The sequence below is a fragment of the Paramacrobiotus metropolitanus genome, unplaced genomic scaffold (assembly GCF_019649055.1).
Source record: "Paramacrobiotus metropolitanus isolate TYO unplaced genomic scaffold, Prichtersi_v1.0 Parri_scaffold0000031, whole genome shotgun sequence".
Classification (NCBI taxonomy): domain Eukaryota; kingdom Metazoa; phylum Tardigrada; class Eutardigrada; order Parachela; family Macrobiotidae; genus Paramacrobiotus; species Paramacrobiotus metropolitanus.
In genome coordinates, this window is record NW_026570251.1 from 529,477 (window position 1) to 554,044 (window position 24,568).

The 24,568-nt window shown below is 45.2% G+C and overlaps 4 protein-coding genes across 8 annotated transcripts; 2 read left to right on the forward strand and 2 right to left on the reverse strand.

Moving 5' to 3' along the window:
* Positions 1–1,269: 1,269 nt before the first annotated feature.
* On the forward strand, positions 1,270–3,226 carry LOC129588832 (uncharacterized). The gene is made up of 3 exons (XM_055483229.1): positions 1,270–1,598; positions 2,394–2,678; positions 2,782–3,226. Exons 1-3 carry the CDS (start codon positions 1,393–1,395, stop codon positions 2,912–2,914), a joined length of 624 nt encoding a protein of 207 aa, XP_055339204.1. The 5' UTR covers positions 1,270–1,392; the 3' UTR covers positions 2,915–3,226.
* A 3,147-nt stretch (positions 3,227–6,373) lies between these two features.
* On the forward strand, positions 6,374–10,804 carry LOC129588831 (BTB/POZ domain-containing protein 2-like). Of its 4 annotated transcripts, none has more exons than XM_055483228.1 (10): positions 6,374–7,027; positions 7,272–7,391; positions 7,570–7,731; positions 8,461–8,645; positions 9,052–9,190; positions 9,446–9,636; positions 9,699–9,747; positions 9,838–9,904; positions 10,507–10,528; positions 10,596–10,804. In XM_055483228.1, exons 3-10 carry the CDS (start codon positions 7,687–7,689, stop codon positions 10,678–10,680), a joined length of 783 nt encoding a protein of 260 aa, XP_055339203.1. In that variant the 5' UTR covers positions 6,374–7,027; positions 7,272–7,391; positions 7,570–7,686; the 3' UTR covers positions 10,681–10,804. The 4 variants fall into 4 exon arrangements, with proteins under 4 accessions (XP_055339203.1, XP_055339202.1, XP_055339200.1 ...); XM_055483227.1 differs by having other exon boundaries at positions 9,838–10,125; positions 10,596–10,703; XM_055483225.1 differs by having other exon boundaries at positions 9,838–10,125; positions 10,507–10,804.
* Positions 10,805–14,324: 3,520 nt separating this feature from the next.
* Positions 14,325–16,236, reverse strand: LOC129588833 (uncharacterized). 2 transcript variants are annotated; one of them, XM_055483231.1, is made up of 3 exons: positions 16,025–16,236; positions 15,500–15,637; positions 14,325–14,708 (listed from the first exon to the last, which is right to left on the reverse strand). In XM_055483231.1, the coding sequence occupies exons 1-3, from the start codon at positions 16,068–16,070 to the stop codon at positions 14,467–14,469; spliced, it is 426 nt and encodes a 141-aa protein (XP_055339206.1). In that variant the 5' UTR covers positions 16,071–16,236; the 3' UTR covers positions 14,325–14,466. The 2 variants fall into 2 exon arrangements, with proteins under 2 accessions (XP_055339206.1, XP_055339205.1); XM_055483230.1 differs by having other exon boundaries at positions 14,325–14,711.
* A 929-nt stretch (positions 16,237–17,165) lies between these two features.
* On the reverse strand, positions 17,166–18,734 carry LOC129588849 (uncharacterized). The gene is made up of 3 exons (XM_055483248.1): positions 18,443–18,734; positions 17,724–18,005; positions 17,166–17,418 (listed from the first exon to the last, which is right to left on the reverse strand). Exons 1-3 carry the CDS (start codon positions 18,631–18,633, stop codon positions 17,286–17,288), a joined length of 606 nt encoding a protein of 201 aa, XP_055339223.1. The 5' UTR covers positions 18,634–18,734; the 3' UTR covers positions 17,166–17,285.
* Between the last annotated feature and the right edge of the window lie 5,834 nt (positions 18,735–24,568).

Below are 24,568 nucleotides of genomic sequence, written 5' to 3' on the forward strand. Positions count from 1 at the left end.
CTCTCCTGAAGGTCTTGCTCTGCCCGAGCCGGTTAGCGCCATTGAGCGTTAAAGTTAAGCTGTAGGAAAACATAAAAAATTAATGAAATCTTCTTATCCGAAAGCACTATGGATAACCTAAGAATATCTAAAACATAAGAAAATCAAAGAAAATCAAAGAAAACCTAAGAAAACCTAAGCAACCTAAAAAACAAAAAACCTGAGAAAACCTAGAAAACGTAGGAAACCCCAGAAAAGCTATGACGGCCGAAACGTCCAGTTGCCGAAACGAGCGGGGGCGAATTGAGTGTTGGCCGAAGTGAGCCACGGTCGAAATGAACGTTGGCCGGAGTAAACCTGTTCGGCCGAAATGTAACGCGGTCGAAGTGATCAGACGCGCAGATGATCTTCTTTTTCCAATTCAAAAACATTAGAATATATCTTACTATTATTAGTTTAGTGGCTTTACGTCTTCTACCATAGTTTGAAATGTATTATTACGACATCTCATGCACGTCAACCTGCAAGAGATGCTGAGACACTGATGGGCTGTCCGTTTAGCAGTGGTTGGTTCTTAGCTTTTTCCATACGGTAGCGCATGTTAAAGTTTTTGAAAGTTTTTTTCGAACCCAACTTTCGCGCCAAAAACTGGTCTTTTCTTAAGCCTTTTACTGGGATGCTCACGAAGTTACTATTTTTCGCTCGTTTCTGCCCGACTTACTGTCATTTTCACCAGAAAATTATATGTTTAAAATTGTTACGCACAATTTTCTGGTGAAAATAAAAATCACATAAAATAAGCAGGTCGTCATGCACTGTGAATATCCAAAACGTTCACGCTAACTTAGCATGCTTCCTTATAAGCGAAACGGGAAACACACAGACACATTACAGTTATCATATACCGTAAGAGTTCTGTTTTAACGTATGCGCTTATTTCATATCTCGTCCTCATTGTTTTGCTGTCGGTTTTACGGTAACTAAACGAGGGATCATACAAGCATCGAAGGAAAACTACATCCAGTTGTCGGAATCTGCGGAATTAAATTTCCTTCGTTTCACATTTTTCGATTTTTTTTTACTGTTCTGTATGCGGAACGGATGGAAGGCATATAAAGGATCAGCGTTAGTTACCAGGAAAGTTTTAATTTCATTGAAGATCAGATAGCTTCGATTTTACAAGCGAATATTCCAAAGTGCGACTTTCAACAGATAGTACTGCAGCAAATTACACTGAAATCTCCGACAACTTCTCGTTACCATTTGCAGATGAACGCTTCGATAACACTATCGCGCGGATCATTACTTTGAGCTCGTACCGCCAAAGTTAATTTAAACAGCGTTGCAGCTTCCCTATAAACTGCTACATGATTTCTGACTTTTTCATTTACCAGAACTTTCGTATTTTTCATAATGCTGTTTCGTTTGTGTGTTTTTATCATAGTTACGTGCTTGTCACTGGCCGTTGTTGCACGGAGCGAACCATGCAGTGCAGCATGGCAGAAATGCGGGCGACTGCGGAACGAGACCTATGGGATACTGCAGAACCGACCATCTGCCTCGTGGCCTATGAGACAGGAGAATGTTAGTAACACTGAACAAGCGGACAGTCATTGTCGGTATGTATTGCTGCGCCTGTGCGCCGTATGAAAATTATTTTAATGACAGCTTACAGAATGCTAGGAAAAAATGACAATTACTGAGGCGGTCTAGCTCAGGCTGGCATAGTCCAGACGGTTCAGTATAACCTTAGTACTCAATCGATAATGTGCGGCCACGGACGACGTTCACTTTTCATTGCAGTCGAATGATTTTGTCTTCTCACAAAGCACAAGCATGTCAGAGATAATACGACATTTTCTGCTCAAAAACCGGTCTGTTGCGTCAAGGCTTAAAAAATCGGTTTTTCCCGGTAACCAAACTTAATCAAAGTTAACGTCGACTGTCCCTCGGCACTGCCACTGCAGTTTCGGGCTGCTGGTCTATTGGTCCGTTGAAAAGATACGAATATTGTGAAATGCACACATAGCCCGGCGGTAACGCCGTCCAACGCCATCTACCTACTGCCGGGGGACTCACCCACAATACGTCGACGTTTTTCGCGTTTCAGACCATTTCGCAAAATTGATTCGCTTTCTGGACATACCAAAGACACGGTATTCTCTGCGTTGTTCCCCAGCAAAAAAATGATTCTATATTAATCTCGTGTGCAAGCTTGTATAAAACTAGAAATTGTTAAGCAGTAAATTCTTGAAAAATTTTTGTAACGCGGAGCAACGCGGAGAATACCGTGTCCTCAGGGTCTGGCACGCGAATCCATATTGTGAACAGGTCCGCATTGCAAAGAACATCGAGTACGCATGTAAATCTCTGTGCTTCCTGTTTTTGAATTAAAGCGGTCGGGATTATTGCAGCCCTGCCACGGCACTGGCGCACTGCCTGGCCAGCGTGCTGCAGCGCTGTCCCGACGATCCCGAGGTGGAGCGCTTCACTGGGAACGGTGGATGGTACGATGCAGAAACGTGGATGATGGAGAGTCGAATATGCGAGCTGTCACTCCATGCTGTCGGCTTCAACCTCGCTCTCGCATACTGCGAAAAGCAGCTCCCCGACTCCCAGAAAGCCCTGATGTATGCCGACTACACTGCACTGGCTCAAGCGTCAAACAACGCCACCATGGCGCACTACAACCTGTGCGAGTGGGTGCAGTATAGGCATTTGTAGCATAGTGCAGATGGAGCGTGCTTGTTTTGGGGAGGTACACGCAAATTGTTGCTGTACAACAGAGTGTTTCTTATTCAGGATGTTGCGACAGTTTGCTGAGAAAACCAGTGCTGTGGCCAGCGTTGAGCTGATTGAGAAGTGTGGAGCGGAAGCGATACGGGTGCTGCATGAAGGTCATAAGCAATTGCACACTGCACACTGTTCCAGCTGAGTGCGCTTAAGGGAAGGAAGCGGTACAATTTCGCGTACATGAGCTTTGTATCCTGTCGAGCTGTCGCTATCGCGCAGTCGGAATCAATTCTTTTCAATTTTTTTATACGAGTATCATTCTACAATTCAGTTATTACTGGCGAAAGTCAAATCCGGAGAGCTAAATAAAATGGACAAAAATTATCAGTGCTTTGTCGTGTGACAAAGGTTGGAATGTTGTCAGATCTTCTTAAAACTTTACCGGAAAAGTCATATAAATATCAAGTGAATCCTGCTGTCCATGATACACAGGTGTTTAGCAAGCTTGTTTCGGTTAGCTGGATTTTTAATTCGAGTGCCGCCAAGTTCTTCGTAAATTTTCCATATCAGCGAAATTAACCGTTATTAACTTTAAGGGAAGTGGCCCGGTATATGGTGCCGAATTCGTGTGCTTGCGCGAAAACTTTCACTTTAGCGCACTCCCAAACACATTTTTGTTTCGGTTTATGACATTCTGTAGCCAGAATTGTCTAACAGCCATAACTCCCGAATCGGATGTTGCGCACACAAACGGTTTTCACGTCAGATGTATACAAATAGAATGTCATAAACCGAAACAAACTTGTATTTGGGAGTGCGCGAAAGTGTAAGTTTTCGTGCATGTACACGAATTTGGTACCATGTGCCAGGCCACTTCCCTCAAGAAGTCTTTTATTCGGCATCAGCCAGTACATGCATCGTTACGTCTGCACCTATTTACACTAGCCAATGCTTGTGAGCCTGTACATTCCTTCGAAATGTGTCGACAAATCAACAACACGAAAGACAACGATTTTAAGCTACATTTGTTACTTGTCTGTGACTTTATCTACTGACGTTGCTGCTGGATATTACCGGCTCCGCGCTTATGTGAACGCTGCGTTGTGGCAGTCGTTCTGCATTGATGTACTCTGTGGGCATATCGTATTTCTCCCTGAATTATGACTTATTTACCGTCCACTTAGGACAATTCCAGCACACAGTCTCCGTCTTCGATTCATCTTCTGTGCAAACTCAGGTAGCAGGCACGTTAAAAACGATGTACCACAATAATTGCTGACTCAACTCGTTTGCGGGAAGAATCTCCGGAAGCCATTGATGGCCACCCACGAGCCCTGTGTTTAATACTAAATACCAACAAGTTTTTGCTGACTCTTCAATTCTTTCTGATTGTTACATAATAGCTGGCGGATGTAAGGCATCATCATTCCGTTTTTGCCGATAGTTACCAACTTTGCAAGTCGGAGAAGAGAACCCGAAAATGCCGGCAATTCCCTCTATCACATCAGCGAAACTCCCAGACAAACTGGACAAGAAAAGTCCGGCCCTGCGTTCGTTAAAACTCTACCTGTTTTATCTGCGGACATGCGGATTTTATCCTCTCGCCGATTTGCTGCATGCACCGCCAGCGCTCGGTCGGTGCTTCTTGCCGTACTCCATCGTTATCGTGACTGCATCCATCTTCTGCGCCGCCGTGGATCTCTTCATGTGGATTACCGTCGAGTACTACATCATCGGGGCGGATGGACTTCTTCAGTATGGTAATGCTACCGGAGCGTATCATCTTCACGGTGCACGCCCCCTTCGTTTTAATCTACATGATCGTACACAGCAAACGGATTCAAACGTTGGCCCACAATCTGGATGACGTGTTAACCCCGATGACGCCACCACTACGATTCATCAGGTGGAGATACAATTCAAACGCTTTTAAAGCTGTTTCTAGAATACCTGTTCTGAAGTACAGAAATTACTGTTTCTAGTTTTTTTTAGAATGACCTTTAATTTCAAAGGATCTGGAAGTACATTCTGAAGATGATGGTTAGATTTTTTTCAAAACGGTTTCCTATGATTTTTGTTTGGTTTTTCGTAACGGTTTCATACTGCGTAATCTTGTAACTATCTGTAATCGTTTTTAAGAAACGCTTTTCTTTAATGCTCTGGAAAGTTTTTAATAGATTATTTTCCTTAATTTTTATTATTTTGCTCATTTGCATTTTGTCGTTTCACTATCCTTATATTTTATTAGTTCGCGCTTCTGTTAGTCCAGAACTGGTCCTACAAAAGCTGTATATAGTACTATATAAATACAGATATGACTGGAAAATCAAGTATTCCATTTTGCAATCATTTTAAACATGTGAAGGCCGATTTGACTTCGAAATGATTTGCTTCAACGTTTTCTGGCATTAGAATCTTCGCGGTGACGAGTTTAATATGGACCGAACTGTGTCCGGCGCTGACTGTCCCAATTCTCCTCAACACCAGGTACGAGTTCCTGGTAGACGTTACACGGATTGTTAGTGTGGATGGAGATGGACAGTTACAGTGTGAGCGTGATGAGCATCGTCAATATTGTCGGCAATGTTTTGCTGAGCCACACTAATATTGCGCCACATCTGTTTATTTTGACGCTGGTACTGTTAATCACCAAAGCGTTTAAGCACGTGAATTACCGATTACGGACAATCCGGGAGACATGCAACGAGTATCAGTTAAAAGGCGGCGTTAGTGGAGTTCCGCAAAGTGATGGGCGTGCTGCGGCAGCTTAACGGGATTTTCAGCGGTTTAATGCTGTTGAGCTGCGTGAAGGATTTGGTGGTGATTGTATCGTTTATTGCGTTTAATCTGCGGATGCCCACACAACAGGGCGATGATGAGGATAATGTGGAGTTTGCGTTGCGTCAGCAGTCTGACGAGGGAAACGTGCGAATCTGCATGTATTATTCCGGCGGTACGAATGTTATCATGGCTTTTGTCAGGCTGGTGATCTTTATTGGATGTAACGCACAGGTAAACGATTGTGTTGCATGCGCGCAATTCAAATTATACTTAACTGAAATCTTTGGACATCATAAAATTAAATCATAATTTAGTAGTAATTCCATTTTAAACTGTTTTTGAAGAAATACTGTGCAGATCTTTTAGAATAATGATTACCGTGAAAGTTCTTTAAAAGGTCCGAAGTATCAGCAAAACGCTTGAAGCAATCGGGGATGGATATCCCGACTCGCCGCTAACAGCATTAAGTACGCGTTTCCATCACGAAATCGCTGCGTCAGAAAGAACAGCCATTTCGGCCGGGGGATTCTTCAACATTAGCAAAGAGTATCTTATAACGGTACGATACAAGCGTTACTTCCGTTTCTGTACCCGTTTCGACGTCGTCTGCTGACTTCTTTTCAGGTTACGGGTGCTATTCTCTCCTACTTCATTCTAATCTACCAGGCGCGTGATCAGAAGAGCGATATGGCGGAGCTCGTTAAAGAGCGGACGTTTCGGAAAGAGTTAGAGTTTATGCTGCTGAATTTGACGCGGCTCGTCGATTCGTTGCGGAGCACGTGTATACACCATAACAATAAAACATTGTGACTAAAAATTGAAAAGGTTGAAATGTCGCTGGTCGACGGGAACGAACTGTGCGGTGCATAATAAACGCTGCCTGTGATTAGGAGGGAATTTATTCAAAGAGATATTCGGCGTGCTGTGTCCATATACAGAGTAATGGCTTCTACACGTCTGAGAAATAACCTGGCAGCCGGAGGTAAATTACTAAACCGCCGTAAAGCTAGTCATTAAAACCGGTTTGTAATGCGAGTAAGCGACAACAGATGCAACGTGAGCATTAACCGTACAAAGTACTCTAAACCGCTTAAACGGAATCTCACTGTGCTCACATTCAGACCGTCTGCGGTAATGAAACTGCTTGTTAATCAACAATCATCGACTCTATTTATATTTCAGAGTTCTTGTTATGCTTTTACGGCTAAGTTAAACGAGTTAGTTGATATTGCGGTAACAGTCTTTATATTTGGAAAATAAAATTTGTGTGCCTGAAATTAAGTTTTTGCTATTAAAATCACAGTTATTCTGCTTTATCGGCAAATGTGATTGGCGCAATCGATGTTGTGAAAACGGCATCAATATTCAAAATGGCTGGGAACCCACCATTCTGGGGATGGCAAAGCGAGCTTTCGGCCATGGGAGACAGAGTCAAGTATGTTTTGGAGAATGACAAATTTGGCGATGTAGCATTCTGTGTTCCTTTGGATTCCGAACAACCTAGCGGACCAATAGTAGATATTCGAGCGCACAGGTAGGCCGCAGCCAGAAAGCATGGATATTCATTTTACGATAATGTGCCAATCTGCCGCATTATAACATGAAACTGAACAGCGAGATAATATTTTTACACTGAAAGAACAATATATATTATGCCCTTAAAAATTCTTGCTATGTAGTTATCCATAATTCACATAATTCGTTTGAGATGAGTGCCGTGAAAACCATTCACTGGAGTAAAAACGAGCCCGAATAATCGCTAATATTATAATTACCAGGTTTCTACTGGCCATGGGAAGCAAAGTCTTCGAGAGGATGCTTTATGGTCACGCTAAAGACGTACGGGACTTAATACAGATTACCGACATCGACGAAAAAACCTTCAGGATCATATTAAGGTGCAAAAAACTGAGTCAAAACTGTGCTGTTGTCGGTAAAATGCATGTATTAATCCGAAAAACTTACCAGTGCGGCACTAGATACATTCAAACTCTGCGGATCTAGATATACGGTACCTGTATTGTAAATTATTTACAGTAATGGCGGCAAAGCGACATATAATCCTTTTTAATATAGGTATATTTATTACGATCAAATAGGACCGTTTGATGGTGCAACGGCATTTTCCACTATATATCTGCAGCGGAGAAATACGGGATTCCTCGGGTGCAGCCTGCCTGTCGAGCGTTCCTGATGGATAACGTCACTCCAGAAAACTGCTTTAGTTGGTATCTTCAGGTACAAAACAACTGCATTTAAACTGCAAATTTTCTGAAGTATGCTAAGCAGCTGGCAAAAGCGGCGTTTCTGCAAGTTTCAGTTTTGGCTACTATAACAATTAAAAATTAATAATTATGGCTGTTAGGCAGTGTAATAAGTAATTATTGAATACTGACCTTATATGATATGCAGTACTCGATTTTTGTATTTGTGGTTTAGCATCTTCGAAGCTACAAGCAGTTTTTAACAACGTTTCAAAAAATTGCGATGGTATTTAATACAGTTTCGGTAAAAATACGCCAAGACACCACCGCGCCTTTGCGAGCATTTTACTTCGCCATATCGCAGTAACCGGATGTTGCGCGCAAAATGAAATAATTACTCGCAGCAGTGCATACAGGTTCAAACCTCGAACCGATGCGCACGTGCCCGAAACCGGTCACACGTCCTTTCCTCGACCTGCCTTTTGCTTTTCGGCAGTTTTGTTAACTGACATGTTGCTGATTAACACAGTCTGCAGACCAACAATTCGCATCTTTGCAACTTTGCTGCCCGACGTTTTGCTGAAACTGTATCGTTCGTTGACTGTCAGGTTGAGTTTGGGAGTGCGCACAACATGTTCACGTTATCATGCTAAACAGTACAGATACAGCGCCAAAACGTACTTCAACATCAAGTCTTCAACTCAACTGCTATAATAAACGAAGCATGTGTTTTTTTTGTGATAATGTGTTTACTATTTAACAGGCGAAATGCCCAAGATTTGCCGTAAGCAATCTGGCAGACTTTTTCTTGGGAAAAATCGATCCTTGGGGAGCATCGGTATTACAATCTGACAACTTTCTGGAGGCTCACATCGATGAAGTGAAGTCCATTTTGAGCCGCGACACACTGCGAGCAGAAGAGAATCAGGTGTATACAGCCGTAATTAAGTAAGTCAAGCTGCTTTACGGAACACGTACGAGGCTTACCACTTTTTGCAAGAGTACTAATTAGAATGAGCTTAATAAAAAGTTACACTAAGCGAAATACAATCATAGTAACCGATAATTGCTAATTCAGTACTGAACAAAAGACCTTTCACTTGGAGGAAATTTGTACAGTGCAACCACGCGTACGTTGTACGAATGCAGTTACGATTTGCACACACGGCAGACAGTGCCGCATGTGCTCATACCGTATAAAGTCCCTTCAAGTGAAGGGCTAGCGTCCAGTAATCATATTGTCATTTGTCAGTCTGTAGACACACCAAAACGGCGTGGTGCTTAATTAAGTACATAATTCCATTTTCCGGCCGGTATTCTGAGCTGTCTAGAGCAGACATGTCTGTTTCCGCAGCTGGGCAAACCGCTACTGCGTGAAGATGGCCATTCGGATAGAAGATGCTATGACTCTGCGTTCTGAATTGGGTAATATGCTGTACTTGATCCGATTCCCCGTTATGACCTACCAGGAAATCGCTGCCGGACCATCTAAGGTAAGGAGAGACTAAGTGATACTTTTAACTGGAACCAACGCGGAAACGGCTGGACAAATTTGGCTTGCAATGACCGGTGACGGTACGCGGCGACGCGCTTCGTAAAATAACGGCATTCGTCGATATATGAACTTAAACAACGTAACCGCAACATGTTGCGAGAAAGTTAACACAGGGAATGTGCTTAAGACTCTATTAGGACGAATCTTTGTAGAGTAGCGTTAATTCAAGGGTAATCTTAATTTTGCATTGCAGTCGGGAATACTGCCTGCGGAGGAAATTAATCAGTTGTTCCAGTTTTGGTTTGCTGATGAACCGTTGCCAATCAAATTCATTAACCGGAGGAGACCTCTGCCGACGCTTCTCGCCATATCAAGGTTCGATAAAGTGAAAAGGCCATATTACGATGGATGGAGTTACATAGCCGGACGACCAGAAGCGATCAAGTGCATAACCAACCAATTACTTTTGCTAAGAGTTAAATTATGTTACTTTCTCGATTTGGCAGATTTGTGGTTTCGATAGGGCGGAAAGACGGCACCAGCACAGCAGTCCAGGTATCATTCGTTGATTTTAACGATAAAATGAGAATCAAGTCGGTACAACCAACTGCTGTGACAATAACACTGATACAACAAATTTTTCAGGTTCCCCAATCAATTAATCTTGTTGCGGTGGCAGGTTTCATTCAAAATCAGTGGCCTGTTGATGGAAGTAGGTGCACAGCATCATTACGACTGTCCATCGACAAAACGGGGTCTCATTATAATTCCTATAATTCATTCAACGACCGATATGAATCAACTATAGATGTTCATCATGAGTCCTGGACTCTCACATCTGACAATATTTCCCACCCAATACACAAGTTCACTTTAGCCAAACCAGTAAAACTGTCGCTTCAGAACTGGTACACTATTTTCCTGGAGATACCGGTAATTTAACGAAAACTAAGACCTTCGGATTATTGTCCTCACTGTTCTTACGGATGTGGTGTGCTGCACATATCCCGCGCAGTGACGCACAAACCATGACATACATATATTCTTATTATTCTTCATAACGGTTTGACCTCCAAAATTGTATACGTACAGTACGTAACGTACTCGTACTAAATTTTACTATTAAATTTTAATTATAAATTAAACACAGAGAATTAAATATTTCTACAACTTGAAAAATAATGGTGGAACCTGGTTTGGTGTAAAAGCAGTCTTTGCATTTATGTGCGTTACGTGAAAATTGGTATGATGTTTTTGCGATGGTCAGGAACAAAAGGAAGCACTAATCCGGTTTGTACATTTTATGTCTTGCAGGGGATGACCACGTCAAGCTACGGTACGAACGGAGTCAGCAGTATCGCTCGCAGCGATGATAATTATAACCTTACCGTTCACTTTGATAGGGTTTCTACGGGTACACCCCGGTACGGCAGAACCGACAATTTTTCCGGTCAATTTCCGCAAATTTATTTTGAGGTGATCGAGTGACCCAAATTAATATAGAAGACTCATGACTGCTAGGGTATGCTACTGTGCGCTATGCACATGAGTCTCTGTACACATAAAGCTTACAGATGTTTAAAATCATGTTTCCATGAATGGTCCCTTTTGGTTGGCCACTATAACTGCATGCCTGTTGGCGGCAATATGAGAATTAAAAATGTTTAATGTTACGGTTGTAACTTGTATTGAGTTCTGCTACCCTGTGTTTTCCTGCTTCCGGCAAATCCGTTCGCAGCTGGTTTAGCAATCTTTCGAGTACAATGATTCATCTTTTCCGAACCTACACAGCACGAAACTCGCCAAAGCGCTGAATTTACAATTTGGGTTGAGCAACTCTAGTAAGCACATTAGCTTCTTTTTGAGCTCGTTGTGCATGAAGAGCATTAAAATCCTTACTTGAGAAATTAGCAGCATTCATTAAGAGGCTGCAAAGGGGAGAACGAGTTTTCTGGCAATAAGCTGTAATTCTGGTCTAGCTATGAGGTATTTTATAGTTATAACAACAACATTTGCACGTGCTGGTACCACTTCTTGATTGTTAAAATTTAACACAAAAAAAACACCAAAGCCTCTGCATTCTCTCGGGCTAAAGATGGAAGATAGGCGTAAGCTACAGCTTAACAGTCGCTAAGATCGTCCCGTACGTAAGAAAGAATGATCGGAAGCTAAAGTCAGATTACAAATAGCGCCTAAAATCATGTTGCGCGGTAGCTGCTGGTAAGAGCAAGCAGTAAGTTTGATGAACCGATCGGGCAGCATCTCTTCCACTTTAGTATTTGTACGGGTATTATCGATTCCTGGTCCCAAGACTCCCAACAGTGTAACATTACACAGTGCTTGTTTGATCTCAGCCATCCCGTACTGGATCCGCAATCCCTCGTTGGACTTGGAGTACTCACCGATTAATGGATAACACACTACGCTTACGCTGGAATGTTTGCCAGTTCGGAAAGCAATGTGAGTCGCACCTTAACCTGCGCCAGCACCTGTGCGGTAGCAACTCAAAAGAGCTAGATACCGCAGCGCTCGCTTGCAACGGTATTCGTACAAATTATTTCGCACGCTTTCTCGGTATTACGCAAAGACATCAGGCAGACTTTACAGCTTATTCCCTTGATGGTGCGACCTCTGCAACGTGTTCTAAAATCAATTATGGCTGCGGCGGAAGAGAGCAAAATTCCTTCCGAACCCCGCCCGGTACTGGGCGTACTAAAACTGTACCTTCACTATCTACGAATTTGCGGATATTTTCCCCTAACCAACTTCATCTCGACGCCATCGTTCAGCCGCTGCTTTCTTCCGTATTCCATATGCCTCCTCGGAATCCGCTGCCTATGCACCACCCTGGACCTGTTCTCGTGGATCGTGGTGGAGAATCGATTCATTTCGAACATGGAGTTTTTCAGCATGGCCATGCTGCCCGAGCGGGCTTTCTACGCCACTCACTCGACCTTCCTCTGCCTCTGCATGATCATCCATGCTAAACGCATCCAGAAACTCATTTACAATCTGGAAGGGGCCGCGCTGCAGGTGGCGCCACGGTTGTGGCCCATCAAAGCCTTTGTCGTGATCAGTGCATTGTGGACAGTGGCGTGCCCGGCACTCTCCGTTCCGGCCGTACTAAAAAGCACCGACGACTTTCTGGAGCTTTTTCAGAAATGGTTCGGGATGAAAATGCCGCAATCCACCTTCAAAACTATCAGCGCTGCCTGCAGTATTCTGATGAATCATAGTACGATTGCCCCGCACATGCTCGTTCTGGGGCTGGTATTGCTCATCACTGCAACCCTGAAGAGTGTCCACCGTCAACTGCGGGCGGTGGCCACAAAGCAGCAACTAATGCTAGTGTGGACGTCTTGTCGAAAGGTCATGGGTGTGCTGCGGCAGTTTAACGGGATTTTCAGCGGCTTGGTGCTGTTTACCTGCGCGCATGATTTGGTCGTGGTGGTGGCCTTTATCTCGTTTAATATGCGCCTGCCTACGGAACGGGACGATGGTGAGGATGATACGGAATTCGCTCTGCGACAAGGAGCCGATGAAAGCAGCGTTAGCATGTATATCTTCTACTCCGGCGCCAACGATGTGCTCATGGCAATTCTGCGGCTAATTATCTTCGTTCAATGTAGCACACAAGTAAGTGGGGAGTAAGGGTAACAACAAAATTCGTTAGACGAAATTTACGAGCAATTTTATTCCGAAAGGCGTTAAAACAGATAATACTCGTAATTTTGTAGAAAAATGATTTTAGAAATATTAATTTTTTCTTGTTCAGTTGTTGTTTTCCCTAATTTAACAAGATTATTTTTGTTACTTTTTTATGTCCAAAAGCGATTCGTTGTTGTTATTTTTTCTCAAAATTTTAATGTGTTGAGCTCAGTATTTGTTCTGGGATCAGAAACAAGCAACAACTATTTTTGCGCAGAATAGTTTCGTAAGAAATCCGAAAAATATGCTTCACGCGGTAACTGAAGATATGCTTAGCAATTTCCTTTAGGCTCGACAAATTCGCAACTCACTGGAAGCTATCGCTGCCGAGCATCCGGATTCGGCTTTGGAAGAAGCTGCCACCCGGATTCAGCAGGAAATTGCCATGTCAGAGAATACCTCGGTTTCCGCGGGAGGGTATTTTTCTGTCAGCCAGGAATATCTTATCACGGTAAAACTATGTACTCGTACATACAGAGTATGTTACCCACAGTCATGTACCGTGCTAAATTGCCAACGTAATTGAAATTTCAAGATCATTGCTTGAAAAACGGGTACGAATTTGTTTAAGGTCACTGGTGCCATTCTTTCCTACTTTATCCTCATCTACCAAACCCGCGACCAAAAGATGGACGCTGTCAACCTCGTTAAAGAGAAAACGTATAAAAAAGACATGGAGATGATGCGATCCATACTGTACAATCTAACATACTCGGTGGACTCGCTACGATTGTCATTGTTTCCTACATTAAAACACTGTTAAGACGGTCGAAATAAATTTCGGATGTTTGATGTAGTGGATTTAAGATTGCATTATGGCTGCGTGCACGGCTAAATACGGGCGTTGACTTGTGACGGGTGACATTTCTTGGTCCGCACGGGTACTGTCTGCGTGCACGGATTTTTACATTTTAATCGAATAGTTTCGAATTTTGCTTTTGATGTTATATTTCAGTGCCCTTTTTCAAGATTTTTCAGCCGCATTTGAGACATATTTTGAGGAGTGCTACAATCAAGCTAGGTATACATAGTTACAGAAATTTTTGTCTTCTGGATCAGGCTTTTGTCAACCCTCCCGGTGACAGGAAGGAGTGGGCTGATGGAGATGGCTTTGAATGCGCCATCAGATGTTCCTCAGTTTAAAACCTTGGTTAGCTTTGTGAAAATCTAATCTATGTAGTCTTTATGATGATAACTTCAACAATCAAATTTTGTTTCAGAAAGATCACGGAGAGTGTATTATTAGTGTATTATTATTAGTGCTTCTATAGTGAGTGTAATTTATAAGGGCGTCTCGCGGTAATGACCACCGCGACAAAAACGTTACGTAGAGCGGTAGAGTGACATCATCAGCGCGAAGTCGACGGCAGAGTTTACCTCAAAAAACGAAGAAATTCTATTAAAATGCTAATTTTATTGAAATTATTAAATTGATAGATTCCAATAACCTTTTTTCAACAGATTTCAACTTTTTCAATCTGGCACATTCGAGAAGTTAATAACACACAAAACACATTCAATAATATTACAAACTGTGTAATAACACGCACTATTTCAACCTATGCATCAGAGCGCTTTAGAAAGCACTACATGTAACAGCACAAACACCATGGCGACGAATAAGAGCCAGCTGGTCATGGGACGGTGTGCTGACGAGATCAACTCCTCGACCTCCCGTAGGGGGAACATATGTTCCATATTACATTGTTCCGTGTTGCAGTAGCAGGTCACCTGGCTGTTTTTGCTCACGAAACAGCCCATCGTGGTCTGGGCGGAGACTTGCGCGCAGTCGCTATACACGTCCAGATCTTCTAAATTGCCATATTACGGGTGTAACTGCATATTGATTGCTCACGAATTGTTTACAGTATATGCTGTGACTGCTGTCCTTCGATGTGTCTCATATTTCTCTCACTTTGAGCACACGGTTTCCTCTTTTGCTCACGCACGCAACTTGATTTCGGTCACAAAGTTATCACAAATCATCCTATGTAAATCATCGCCGTTTTTTTAAAAATAATTGCCCTCATGAAGTTCAACCCTAAAAATTAAACAGATTATTTTCAGGTTTCCATAAAACATGTGAACGAAATGCGTTAAAACTCGAGAACAGTGACTCACGGCAGTCAAATGTGCGCCATTTGGGAGGTTACCGGTGAGCAATATATTAAACCGTATTAACTAAAAGTCAGTGAAACACAAAACAAATCGAAGTATACAAGGACTGCCCAACGTATTGGAAACAGCTGGCCACAATTCCAATTTCCAGTGCAGTGGACCACAAAGCTTGATCGTTTTATTTGTTAGGTTGCTTTCGTGTGTTTAATCATACGCAGACTTTTAGTACTCAGGCTCAAGACCCAGACGCGGGCCACCTCGGGACACTCCTAAGTCAATGTAAGTGATCTGCATACGCTGCTATACAGTATTAATATGTGTCCACAACGAACTAGCGTCACAAAATAGGTAACTGCCATCGCTTGAAGTTTGATTGAGTCTAGCCCGGTCTTTTTTTTGATTGGTCGCATTGATATATCAGCACTGTGGTTCCACAGCGTTGGGATGCCCTTATTTCTGTAGCTGACAGCAGGTGCGTTACCTGCATTGTCGATCGTTAGCTTGGTGAACTGCGTCATACACACTTCGCCCAGTGGGCACGTTTTCATCCGGGTCGTGGGGTCATCCTTCAAAACACTGTGGAAGTAGTAGTGGCACTCCAGAGCGGCTATTTCAGAGCCTTCAATGAAAAGGTTACTTCCGTGTCACGATATCTTGCCAAATTTTAACTAATACGTCTGTAATTCGCTCAGAGAAATTTGTTTTTCAGTCAGAAGGAGCTTCCTATCGCACTATTAGCAATCTAACGGTCAACATTTATTTTTAGCGAGCCTCGCAAGTTAGCCGGTGTACGGGAAAACATCACTTGCAATTGTGTGTGTTATCCGTGAATCTGTAAGCGGGCTGCGGGCAGCAAACACCTTTTCAAGACCCAAGTGCTATTTCCCCGTGCACCAACTCTGTGACCTAACTTGTGAGGACCGCTACGGTTAAATTAAACCGCTAAGTAGTAAACAGCAAACAGACAAAACTATCACAATTTACAGCACACCGTACACGTACGTACCGAGACCGGCGAAACACAAAAGCGCAATAATTGTAAACCGTCGCATTCTGTTCACAATGCACAACAGTATTGCCTAAGCACATTTGCAACGTTAAAGACCTAAAAAATGTTTTTTGAATACTGTATAGCTGTAGGAATTATGCCAGCGTTATCATAACTGTGGATAATGATGAAGCAAACCAAGAAGCTGGCTGCTTTTTCAATGTGCGCGAGCCTGTGTATGATAGCGAAAAAGCGCCCTGGAAGTTGCTGAAGTGTTACCTCCAAAGCCGACAAATTTGCTGGTTATTTTTAGGGTTATAATTGGTACGAGATTATGATCTTACGGCAGTGCTCAAGAGAATTAGGTTGCTTTTTTATTCTGCGTAAGTTTGTGCGTGGCCGTGAAGAAGCGCACAGATGCTGCTCAACTGGTAATGTTAACTATAAGTCGATTTGCTGGCTATTTTTAGGTTTAACATTGAGCTGCTGCTCTCGATGGATGCCGGCATGCTTTAGCTTCTGCACTGTATGACAATTATTTTGATTGATATAATTATTTTTTTGCCCGGTTAATAGGAACCTGAGTAGACCAGTAAGTTATTCCTGTCTTCCAGTGCCTCTTTACAGAGCAGTTTCGTTCAATGCGATCTGCATTATTTTTGGTGACTTTGTACTGTACTATTCACCACTGCAAACCGAAGCCGTGTATTTGCTGCATGTGAAAGTGTTTGCGAATTGCGATAATAATTCTGCTGTGGTACTGTAGCCGCGAGATGCAATGGCACCACTTCTGGACAGGGCACTGCGCTGCATGCGTACGGAATGTGGATATGTTGGGTATGCGACCATTTCGTCCTAACCTGTAGGTCCTGTACAGGAGAGAAATTGACAGTTTGCTCTCGGTTATCCCATACGAGTACGCGCCCGTTTATCCCTTGAGACGAGGACAGATACTTGACTAAGAATACAATACTGCGCATCATTCGGCATCGTGATAATTATTCTAACTCAGTAAAATCCGGCGAAACATAGTCCCGCTCCGGCACCGAGGCCCAGACGAGGAACAACAGGAAACAGTTCTTTCTAATATTCGCCAACTGTGACCTATGTGTATGCCTTATTAAACCTCAATACAAGCATTCTTGTCTCTGCACATGCTTTCTTATTCCCACACTTTCATAGTTATTCTTCGCAAAATTGAATTTCCAGGCTTATTCTTGCAACCAACTGAATTTTCTCATTCTGCACGCAGAGATACTGAGTATTAAAGCGATTTTGATTAACTGGCGCACTGGGCAGCGTGCAGTTTGTCCGCGACCTCCTTCATAACAGTCACCGCTTCCGCTCCACATTTGGCCGTTAACTCCGCCTTGGCCGTTCCATCCAGTCTTTCGGCAGTCACTTGTAAGGTTCTACAAATTTGCACAAAACTCCGTATTAGAATAATGAGCTCATATTGTCGATTGCGCAAGCTGCATGCACTTTGCCTGTTGAAAAGCCGGGAGAAACTGTTTTGTACAAAGCATACAGTACATTCTTAAATTCACGGTACATGCTATTTCGGCTACTAATCAAAAGCAGTCCGGCGAACATTCTCCAGAACTTCTATTGATAATTCAAAAGAGCTAAATTGGAGCAGTGTTCAGTGGACCAAAGTCTCGCAATGTAGAAACCCTATAATTAATAAAACTGACTGTTCTGATTCAAATGCTCTTACTCGCAGAAATTGCGTTTGCCGACGGCGGTGTCCGGCGATATGCGCAGATAGGTGCTGCGATGCGCTAACAAGTCCTTCTCGAAATTGGGGCGCTGCCGGTAACAATGGGTCCGGGCACGATCGTAGCGGATGGGATTGATGGACAGCTGGCACATTTTGGCTTCCGCCATAAATACGTGCCTTTCGTAGAAATCTCCCGCGCCACGGTAGATCGTCAACATGGGATCGCTGGCACAACGCTCCTCAAACTCTTGCATGCATAAAGCAGTTGTATTGGTTGCCCTACAGTAAAAAGGGCTGACTAAACTGCCTCTGTAAGAAGGTCCGTAATCGCTAACATATATATACGTACTATATACGTACGATAAGTCAATGGACAAACCCGTTGTACAGTATCATAACCAATCTTGTGTAGGAAATACGTACTAAATATTATATGCTTTCACACCTTAATGAGAATAAGGTGTGAATAAATAGCTGGGTGCGACTTATTGTGTACATACAAGTTAGTGACCAGATTCGTGTACAGACAGAAATTACATAGCAGCACGGTTTTCAAGTCACTGCATACAGATTTCATATGTAGAATGGTCCTGTTATTATTTTGCTGCAGTGCTGCTTCTAGGAAAACAATATCGGCCAACGGCACAATTACCGTGAAATTGCTGCTAACACAATATTAGCCAACAGCAAAGTTTGTATTAGGGTGGATGACATACCGACAAAAATCTTGTGCCTTTTGCTGCGTTGCCAAGATGTCCGCCTCCGACATGGGGAATGATCCCTTCTCCACCCGCGGAACGGACGATCTGCAGCGCTCATTTAGTGCATAGCATGTTTCACTATGCGTCATGCGGGCGCACAGTGACCCGATAATGACAACCAAGAACGTCAACAGCAAAGATTCCATCCTTATGTGTACCAACCGTAGTTCGAAACTGCAAGCCTTTGGCTTTATTTTGATATGTTATTCAGCTTGAAAGATTTTACAGCGCAGCTGGAACGCTTGTAGTGCTTCGATTATGTGCTCAGTTTCAATCAGTTATTCGAGGGTAAATCAGTTTTTAAACGGCAGTGCCGGCATTGGCCAGTCATAGCCGTACAGGAAGTTCGTCGTATTTTGTGCAGAAAAATGGATTTTGCCTTAGTGCCCAGTTATCTGATTTGCGGTCTCACGAAGACGGTCTGCTTGCCCAAATCAGCTGAATATAGAGCAGCTTTCTTTTATTAAAGCTTTACACTTTATATTACTGTTGGTTCTCACGGTCTAACTGTGCATCCTGAGCGGCATACAACCCAGAAACGCCGCATGTATTGTACAAATGAATTTTCTAGGCCAGAGAGGGCAAAGTGCGAAATGCAATCGCAACTCGCAGTGGCTGTGAAGTGAGAAGGGTGACCGATATTAATTTTTATAACGCTGCAGAATAAATCGAAAGTAAGAGACGTATGTACAGGTCTATCGCGCCAAGTGTGGACAGTTTCTCTCAGAATTTACCATTGGTCATCCGTGTACAAATAAATAATTATTTATTTAATTTGCACATTGTTTTCGCATGTGTCCAGCATGTTTTACACTAGGGGTTGCTATGCTGGGAGTGTATCCTGATTTGCTGGAACAATCGGCTACCGGATTCTTTACATCTCGCACACTCTTGCACAGACAGCAGGAATCCTGCTGGGCAACACAATCTTTGCACAGAGGCTTGACTATAAATAGCTCGCAGAGCAGATATTAGCGCAAAATCTGTCTGTCTAGTTCATTGACAACCATAGCAGCATACTCATAACCACTTTTTGTTTGGCACAGCTTTTCATACTACGGTACCATAGAAAATTAAGTTTCTCATGAAAATGGGAGATTGCAATCGGTTTTGTGTCCTGGCCATCGCATTATCAGTCTGGAGCGTTTTCATCGGCAGGAACGCTGCAGTAACCGGCGACCTTCCGAATTTCCAGGACAGCTTTATAATCGATGGCAAGCTGAATCCGTATCATATTCCCGAATCCTTGCTGTGCCAGTATATAACCGATCCCATTACCGCGTACCGCTTGTCCCCGACCATCATGCAGGAGATACGTGACGACGTCCATCGCCAACAAGCCGCGTTACGAGACGCCAAGGAGCGGGCGTCCTACCGGACGCAGTTGGAGAACGAAGCCACCATTGAAAACTACCTGGATTCGCGAAGCGGCGCTGACGACGGCGACCATGCCCGGATGTTGGAACTGCGGCGGCTGTTTGAGCAGCGCCGGAATGATGCTCAGCGGCTGCAGAATACGGAAGCCCTGAAGTATCAACAAGCGACGGAAGAAGGCAAGGCACTGCCATTTGGTATCACAACGGCGTTTAACGGACTACCTATGCTGAGAGTCATCACTTAGGGTCGGGGATGAAAACACGCTGGAGGTACGTTTATATCAACATTTGTTGTTTTGGTCTGGGATGTATCGATAGCTTTAATGGTGATTAATTAGGCCGAGGTTCGCTTGGAACTGCAAGAAGCCATGGCCCTCTCCATCAGAGACTACCGATCGAATATGAGGGCGGTAAGTAGCGAATTCGTTTCGCGGTCTTTGGACGATGTATAAGTGGTTTCAGTGTGTCCTGTCGTTAGATCACCAGTCAAAGTATGGATCCGGAGAAACTTCAGAGTTTGCATGTACTGTATAAGGAAAACAGCAAAATGATTCCCCAGTTCGAGAATGCGTTTGCGGATCGCGAACCAGTTAAAATAAAACCGTATCTAGAAAAGCTGGACGCCTGCTTTGACGAGGAGTTTATGTTTATTATGGAGACCAATGCCAGACAGTTGCAACAGAAAGAGCAACATCGTCAAGAACTGCACAAACGGCAACAAGAAGTGCAGCAGGCGCGCAAGGAGACCCGTTGTCTGCTGGAGGAGCATGAAGAGATGTCCACAGGGGTCCAGTGGAGTAAATCCAGCGGTGCGGTATATCGAAGGCACGGTTGCATGCGCAAGGACAAGTTGTCCCCTTCCTGGTTCGATATGGTGGACCAAGCCCGGTTGGGCGGTCCATATGGGGCCAGAGTGATGCCTCTGGACAGGAGAGGTGCTCCTGTGACCAAAATAGTCTGCTTGGACCAATTCCGTTTGGATGGCCCATATGGGTCTCTAACTTGGACCGGTTTGGCCTTGCATGCCGGTTTGGTCATGCGCCTAGGTCCAAAAATCTTCTAAGTCCGAGAGGGCCATAATTGAAAAATTTCTAAGTCCCAGGACCGAGGTGGAATGATGGACCAAACCCGTTGGGGCGGTCCGAACTCGGTCTCTGACATGCTCTGGGCCGGGATACGAGGTTCCATTGTGATGTGGCTCGCCTCCGGCTGGTGTGGGACGTGGGAGTCCTGTATAACAGGTTTTGGCTCTCCGATGTGGACTTAGTCGTTTTTTGATGAGCCGCGTCGTTGGACGGGCCAAAAAACTTAGTCATTTTTCGATGAGCTACGTCGTTGGACGGGCCAAAAGACTTAGTCGATTTTTGGTGGGCCACGTCGTTGGACGGGCCAAAAGACTTAGTCAATTTTTCGGTGGGCCACGTCGTTGGACGGGCCAAAAGACTTAGTCGATTTTTCGACGGTCCAAGGTTGATGGCGGGTCAAAAGGACTTAGTCGTTTTGTCGACGGTCCAAAGTGTGTGGCGGGCCAAAGTTGCAGACTCGTTGAGTCTGGTCCGTCTCATTGGCCGTGGGCCATGAGTTAGCTACCATGTCCGATGAGTCAGATAGGCAATTTTCCCTGAGACCGTGGCCATAACAAAATTAAGTGGCTGCTGGCGAAAACGTCAGGTAAGCCGGGCCAAACTCCAAAAAATTAAGTTGTGGGCGCCGGTAGGCGTTTTCCACCAAGGAGTCGGTCTGCTGGCTAGAAGCATCCTCGTTTGGCCTCGGGGCGGTGCATCTTTTGGATGGGCCTCTGGGCGGTCCGTGGTGAGGATGTTGGACGTGGCATGCAAAGTGGGTGTACCACAACTTCTATGTGGCTCCCGAACTCACTTGTCCCAGTTGCCTGGTATGGCAACTAAACTCGTGAGCCGCATATGGTCCGTTGGACACACAGCGGGCCTGGTCCAACTTCTATGGGCCAGGACTTGGCCTTGGCTTGTCGCAACTTCTATGCGGGCCAGGCTGATCCTTGGCTTGTCGCAGCTTCTATGCGGGCCAGGATCGATCCACGGCTTGTCGCAACTTCTATGCGGGCCGTCGCCGCCTTTTGGGCGCTGGATCCTTTCCATGCCGGTGAAACAGGCCTTGTGCCAAGTTCGGTCCGGTGGACTCCGTCGGATGGTCTGGGATGGCCGAGCCAAATTCATGGTCCCAGCCGCTAAGCCAGAGCCTATCCGGGGAATCCGGTTAAGATCCAGGGATTAAGGTCCGGTAAGGTAGACGATACATGGCTGTAAGCCACGTTTGTTGGGCGAGGGTAACAACCGTTGGGTTGTACCCACCATGGTGTTCAAGTCTGGTTCAGCCGATGTCGGTCCATTTCTAGGGCCGACATGCAGGAATGGCCGTTGGCCTATTCCTGCCCTCCTTGTCCGGCTTGGTCGCCGTCGCCCAACCCTGGGTTGAGTGGGTCAACGACGCTTTCCTCCATGTCCGCCAATTCCTGTTCGGTCTGGTTATCCTGTGGTTGGCTGGAGGCACTGGTCGGCTGGACTTCTGGGCCAGACTGTTCGGCCTGGGTCTGGACGTGTGCGGACGATCCTGTTGAGGATCGTTGAGTGCGAAACTTCGTTGGAAGTTTCCGCGCCGCCGTTCGGTTAACGAACGCTTCCGCTCCGTCGTCGAAGTCCGTTGGATGTCGATAACGGTAGTCCTTGGCGCGGCTCCTGAAAACGTTCAGGGCGCTCTGGATTTTAACTCCCGCTTCGATTTCATGAATTTGATTTCCAACGAGGGCCACCTGGGTCAGAAACCGAGGAATGATATTCCCCTGCCGATAGGCAACTTCAAGTTTCCAGTGGCACCGTAGGTGTCCAAGTCTAGCGGCGAAGATGCGTATCATCGTGCCGTTGTACGAATAAGCGTACGTTCCCGGGACATCCTTGTGATCGGCCGGCTTGCATGGGATTTCCATGGCGGCTCTAGAGGCTGCGATTATAAAACTGGCGTTCGCGTCCGGTAGGACGAACTGGGCCAGGTATTTGACGACGTCAAGTTAATCGTCCTTTATGTGCAGTTGGCACAAGTCGTTCCAGTCCGGTCTGGTAACGGGCTGTCCAAGTAAGTTGACGTCCGTGATGCTCGATAGAGCATTATCACGGACCATTGGGTAGCCCTCGCGGTTATCAATGTGTTCCGCCATGCTGAAAGCACGGGGCCACTCCTTTTTCTGCATTTCTACTCGAGTCCGGACCGGATGACGAAGGTTTGCAGATTCTGGACCATGGCATCGACTTGGGCCCATCTGTCCCTGGGGTATGGGATGGCTCCCATAATGTAATCCGTCACCACCCGGTGGGGAAGTGGCCGGATATTGATGCCCTGGTCTTCAGCGTGTTTGTATGGATCGAAGTCCGTGGCACTAACGCTTGCGTCTTGTCGGGCCGGTAGGTCCGATGACGGCGGTGCGGACTGAATCTCCATTGGTGTCTGGATACTAATGTTGTGGGCCACCGAGCTGACACTTCGTTCTGGTCGCTTGGTGGACTGAGCGACAACCAGACTGGACTCTGCCTCGCTCCGTTTTCCGGGTGATGTGCGCGTTTGGCGCTCCTCGGGCTGGCTACGACTTTGGCGGCCAGTTTGGTCCTGGTTGCGGCTCTGGATCTAGTGACGTAAGTCATCTGGGTTCCGCGGTAGCGGAACCCTTTCAAAGCATCCAGCAGTCCACCTTCCATCAGCTGCTTAGCCACCTGGTCAACCATAGCTTTGTTGATGTTTTCCAGGATCTGGTTGTATGTCGTCGGTGTAGGCATCTCATATCCGTAGGATTGAGAGCCTGACGATGGCCGCTGCTGGTGTGGCTGATATGAAATCCTTGGGGCGGCCGTTGGGACACGCCCTTGGGACTGATCGGATCCCGAATTGCGGGATCAGCGTTCCCGGTCCCGTTCCTCTTTCCGTTCTCGAGCCGATTAACTGAGTGGAGGGATCTAGGTTCCGGTACTGCTCCAGCCAGGTTGTCGGTCGCCACTGCGTTGCATGTAGAGATCGTAGATCTCTATCTGCTCGTGGTCCCTCAGTAGGGGGAACAGATGGCTTCCATCACGGCTGGTCATATGGCAGTATGCATCGAAATTGCCTCTCATCACTTCCAAGTAGAAGCAGCAGGCTCTATCACTCTCGTCGCGGAAGCCCGGCCGCAGGTGATATGCGCAAGGGAACAATTCCCGTGGGGCGTTGTCCCGGCGGTTTAAATGGTTTCCGCTGTTGCGCCTGCAGTCCGAACATCGCGGTTCATACTTCTGCTGTGGTGTAAGTCCCATTCTCTGTGGTAGCAGAAATGAAACTTGCAGGACAAGGTTAAGTCCACTTTCTATGACGGATCCCTATGTTAATTACGCCCTATATTTTACGTCCCTATGATTTTACATGTGATTTGTTAACTAGGCTTTTCTTGCCCGGTGAATTATATCGGGTTCACCCCCTAGACCCTATGCGAATTCTACGCCTAGGTTACTGATGGTAAGTGCGCCGTTTCTTCTTGGACTTGGTTGAGGCCAAGGAGGCGGGTTCAGTGGGACGAGGGCCATAGCGGTCCGGTGGATTATTCTTCATTGCGTACCGCTGCTGGGCTTCTGGCTCATCAACAGTTTGCTTGAGCCAACCTTCGCGCAGCATCTTTTTGACGACATATCGGACGTCCTCGCTGAGGTAG

Coding starts and splice junctions, on each gene's coding strand:
- LOC129588832 (XM_055483229.1), top strand. CDS start 1,393: ATGCTGTTTCGTTTGTGTGTTTTTATCATAGTTACGTGCTTGTCACTG. Junction 1,599..2,393: donor CAAGCGGACAGTCATTGTCG/GTATGTATTGCT, acceptor GGATTATTGCAG/CCCTGCCACGGCACTGGCGC. Junction 2,679..2,781: donor GCGCACTACAACCTGTGCGA/GTGGGTGCAGTA, acceptor TTTCTTATTCAG/GATGTTGCGACAGTTTGCTG.
- LOC129588831 (XM_055483225.1), top strand. CDS start 7,687: ATGGATAACGTCACTCCAGAAAACTGCTTTAGTTGGTATCTTCAG. Junction 9,637..9,698: donor GGACGACCAGAAGCGATCAA/GTGCATAACCAA, acceptor TCGATTTGGCAG/ATTTGTGGTTTCGATAGGGC. Junction 10,126..10,506: donor CTATTTTCCTGGAGATACCG/GTAATTTAACGA, acceptor TATGTCTTGCAG/GGGATGACCACGTCAAGCTA.
- LOC129588833 (XM_055483230.1), bottom strand. CDS start 16,070: ATGCGACGGTTTACAATTATTGCGCTTTTGTGTTTCGCCGGTCTCG. Junction 15,638..16,024: donor TTTGTGTTTCGCCGGTCTCG/GTACGTACGTGT, acceptor TTTTCATTGAAG/GCTCTGAAATAGCCGCTCTG. Junction 14,712..15,499: donor GCTAACGATCGACAATGCAG/GTAACGCACCTG, acceptor ATGGCAATTTAG/AAGATCTGGACGTGTATAGC.
- LOC129588849 (XM_055483248.1), bottom strand. CDS start 18,633: ATGGAATCTTTGCTGTTGACGTTCTTGGTTGTCATTATCGGGTCACTG. Junction 18,006..18,442: donor AAGGCACAAGATTTTTGTCG/GTATGTCATCCA, acceptor TTTTTACTGTAG/GGCAACCAATACAACTGCTT. Junction 17,419..17,723: donor GGCAAACGCAATTTCTGCGA/GTAAGAGCATTT, acceptor GCAAATTTGTAG/AACCTTACAAGTGACTGCCG.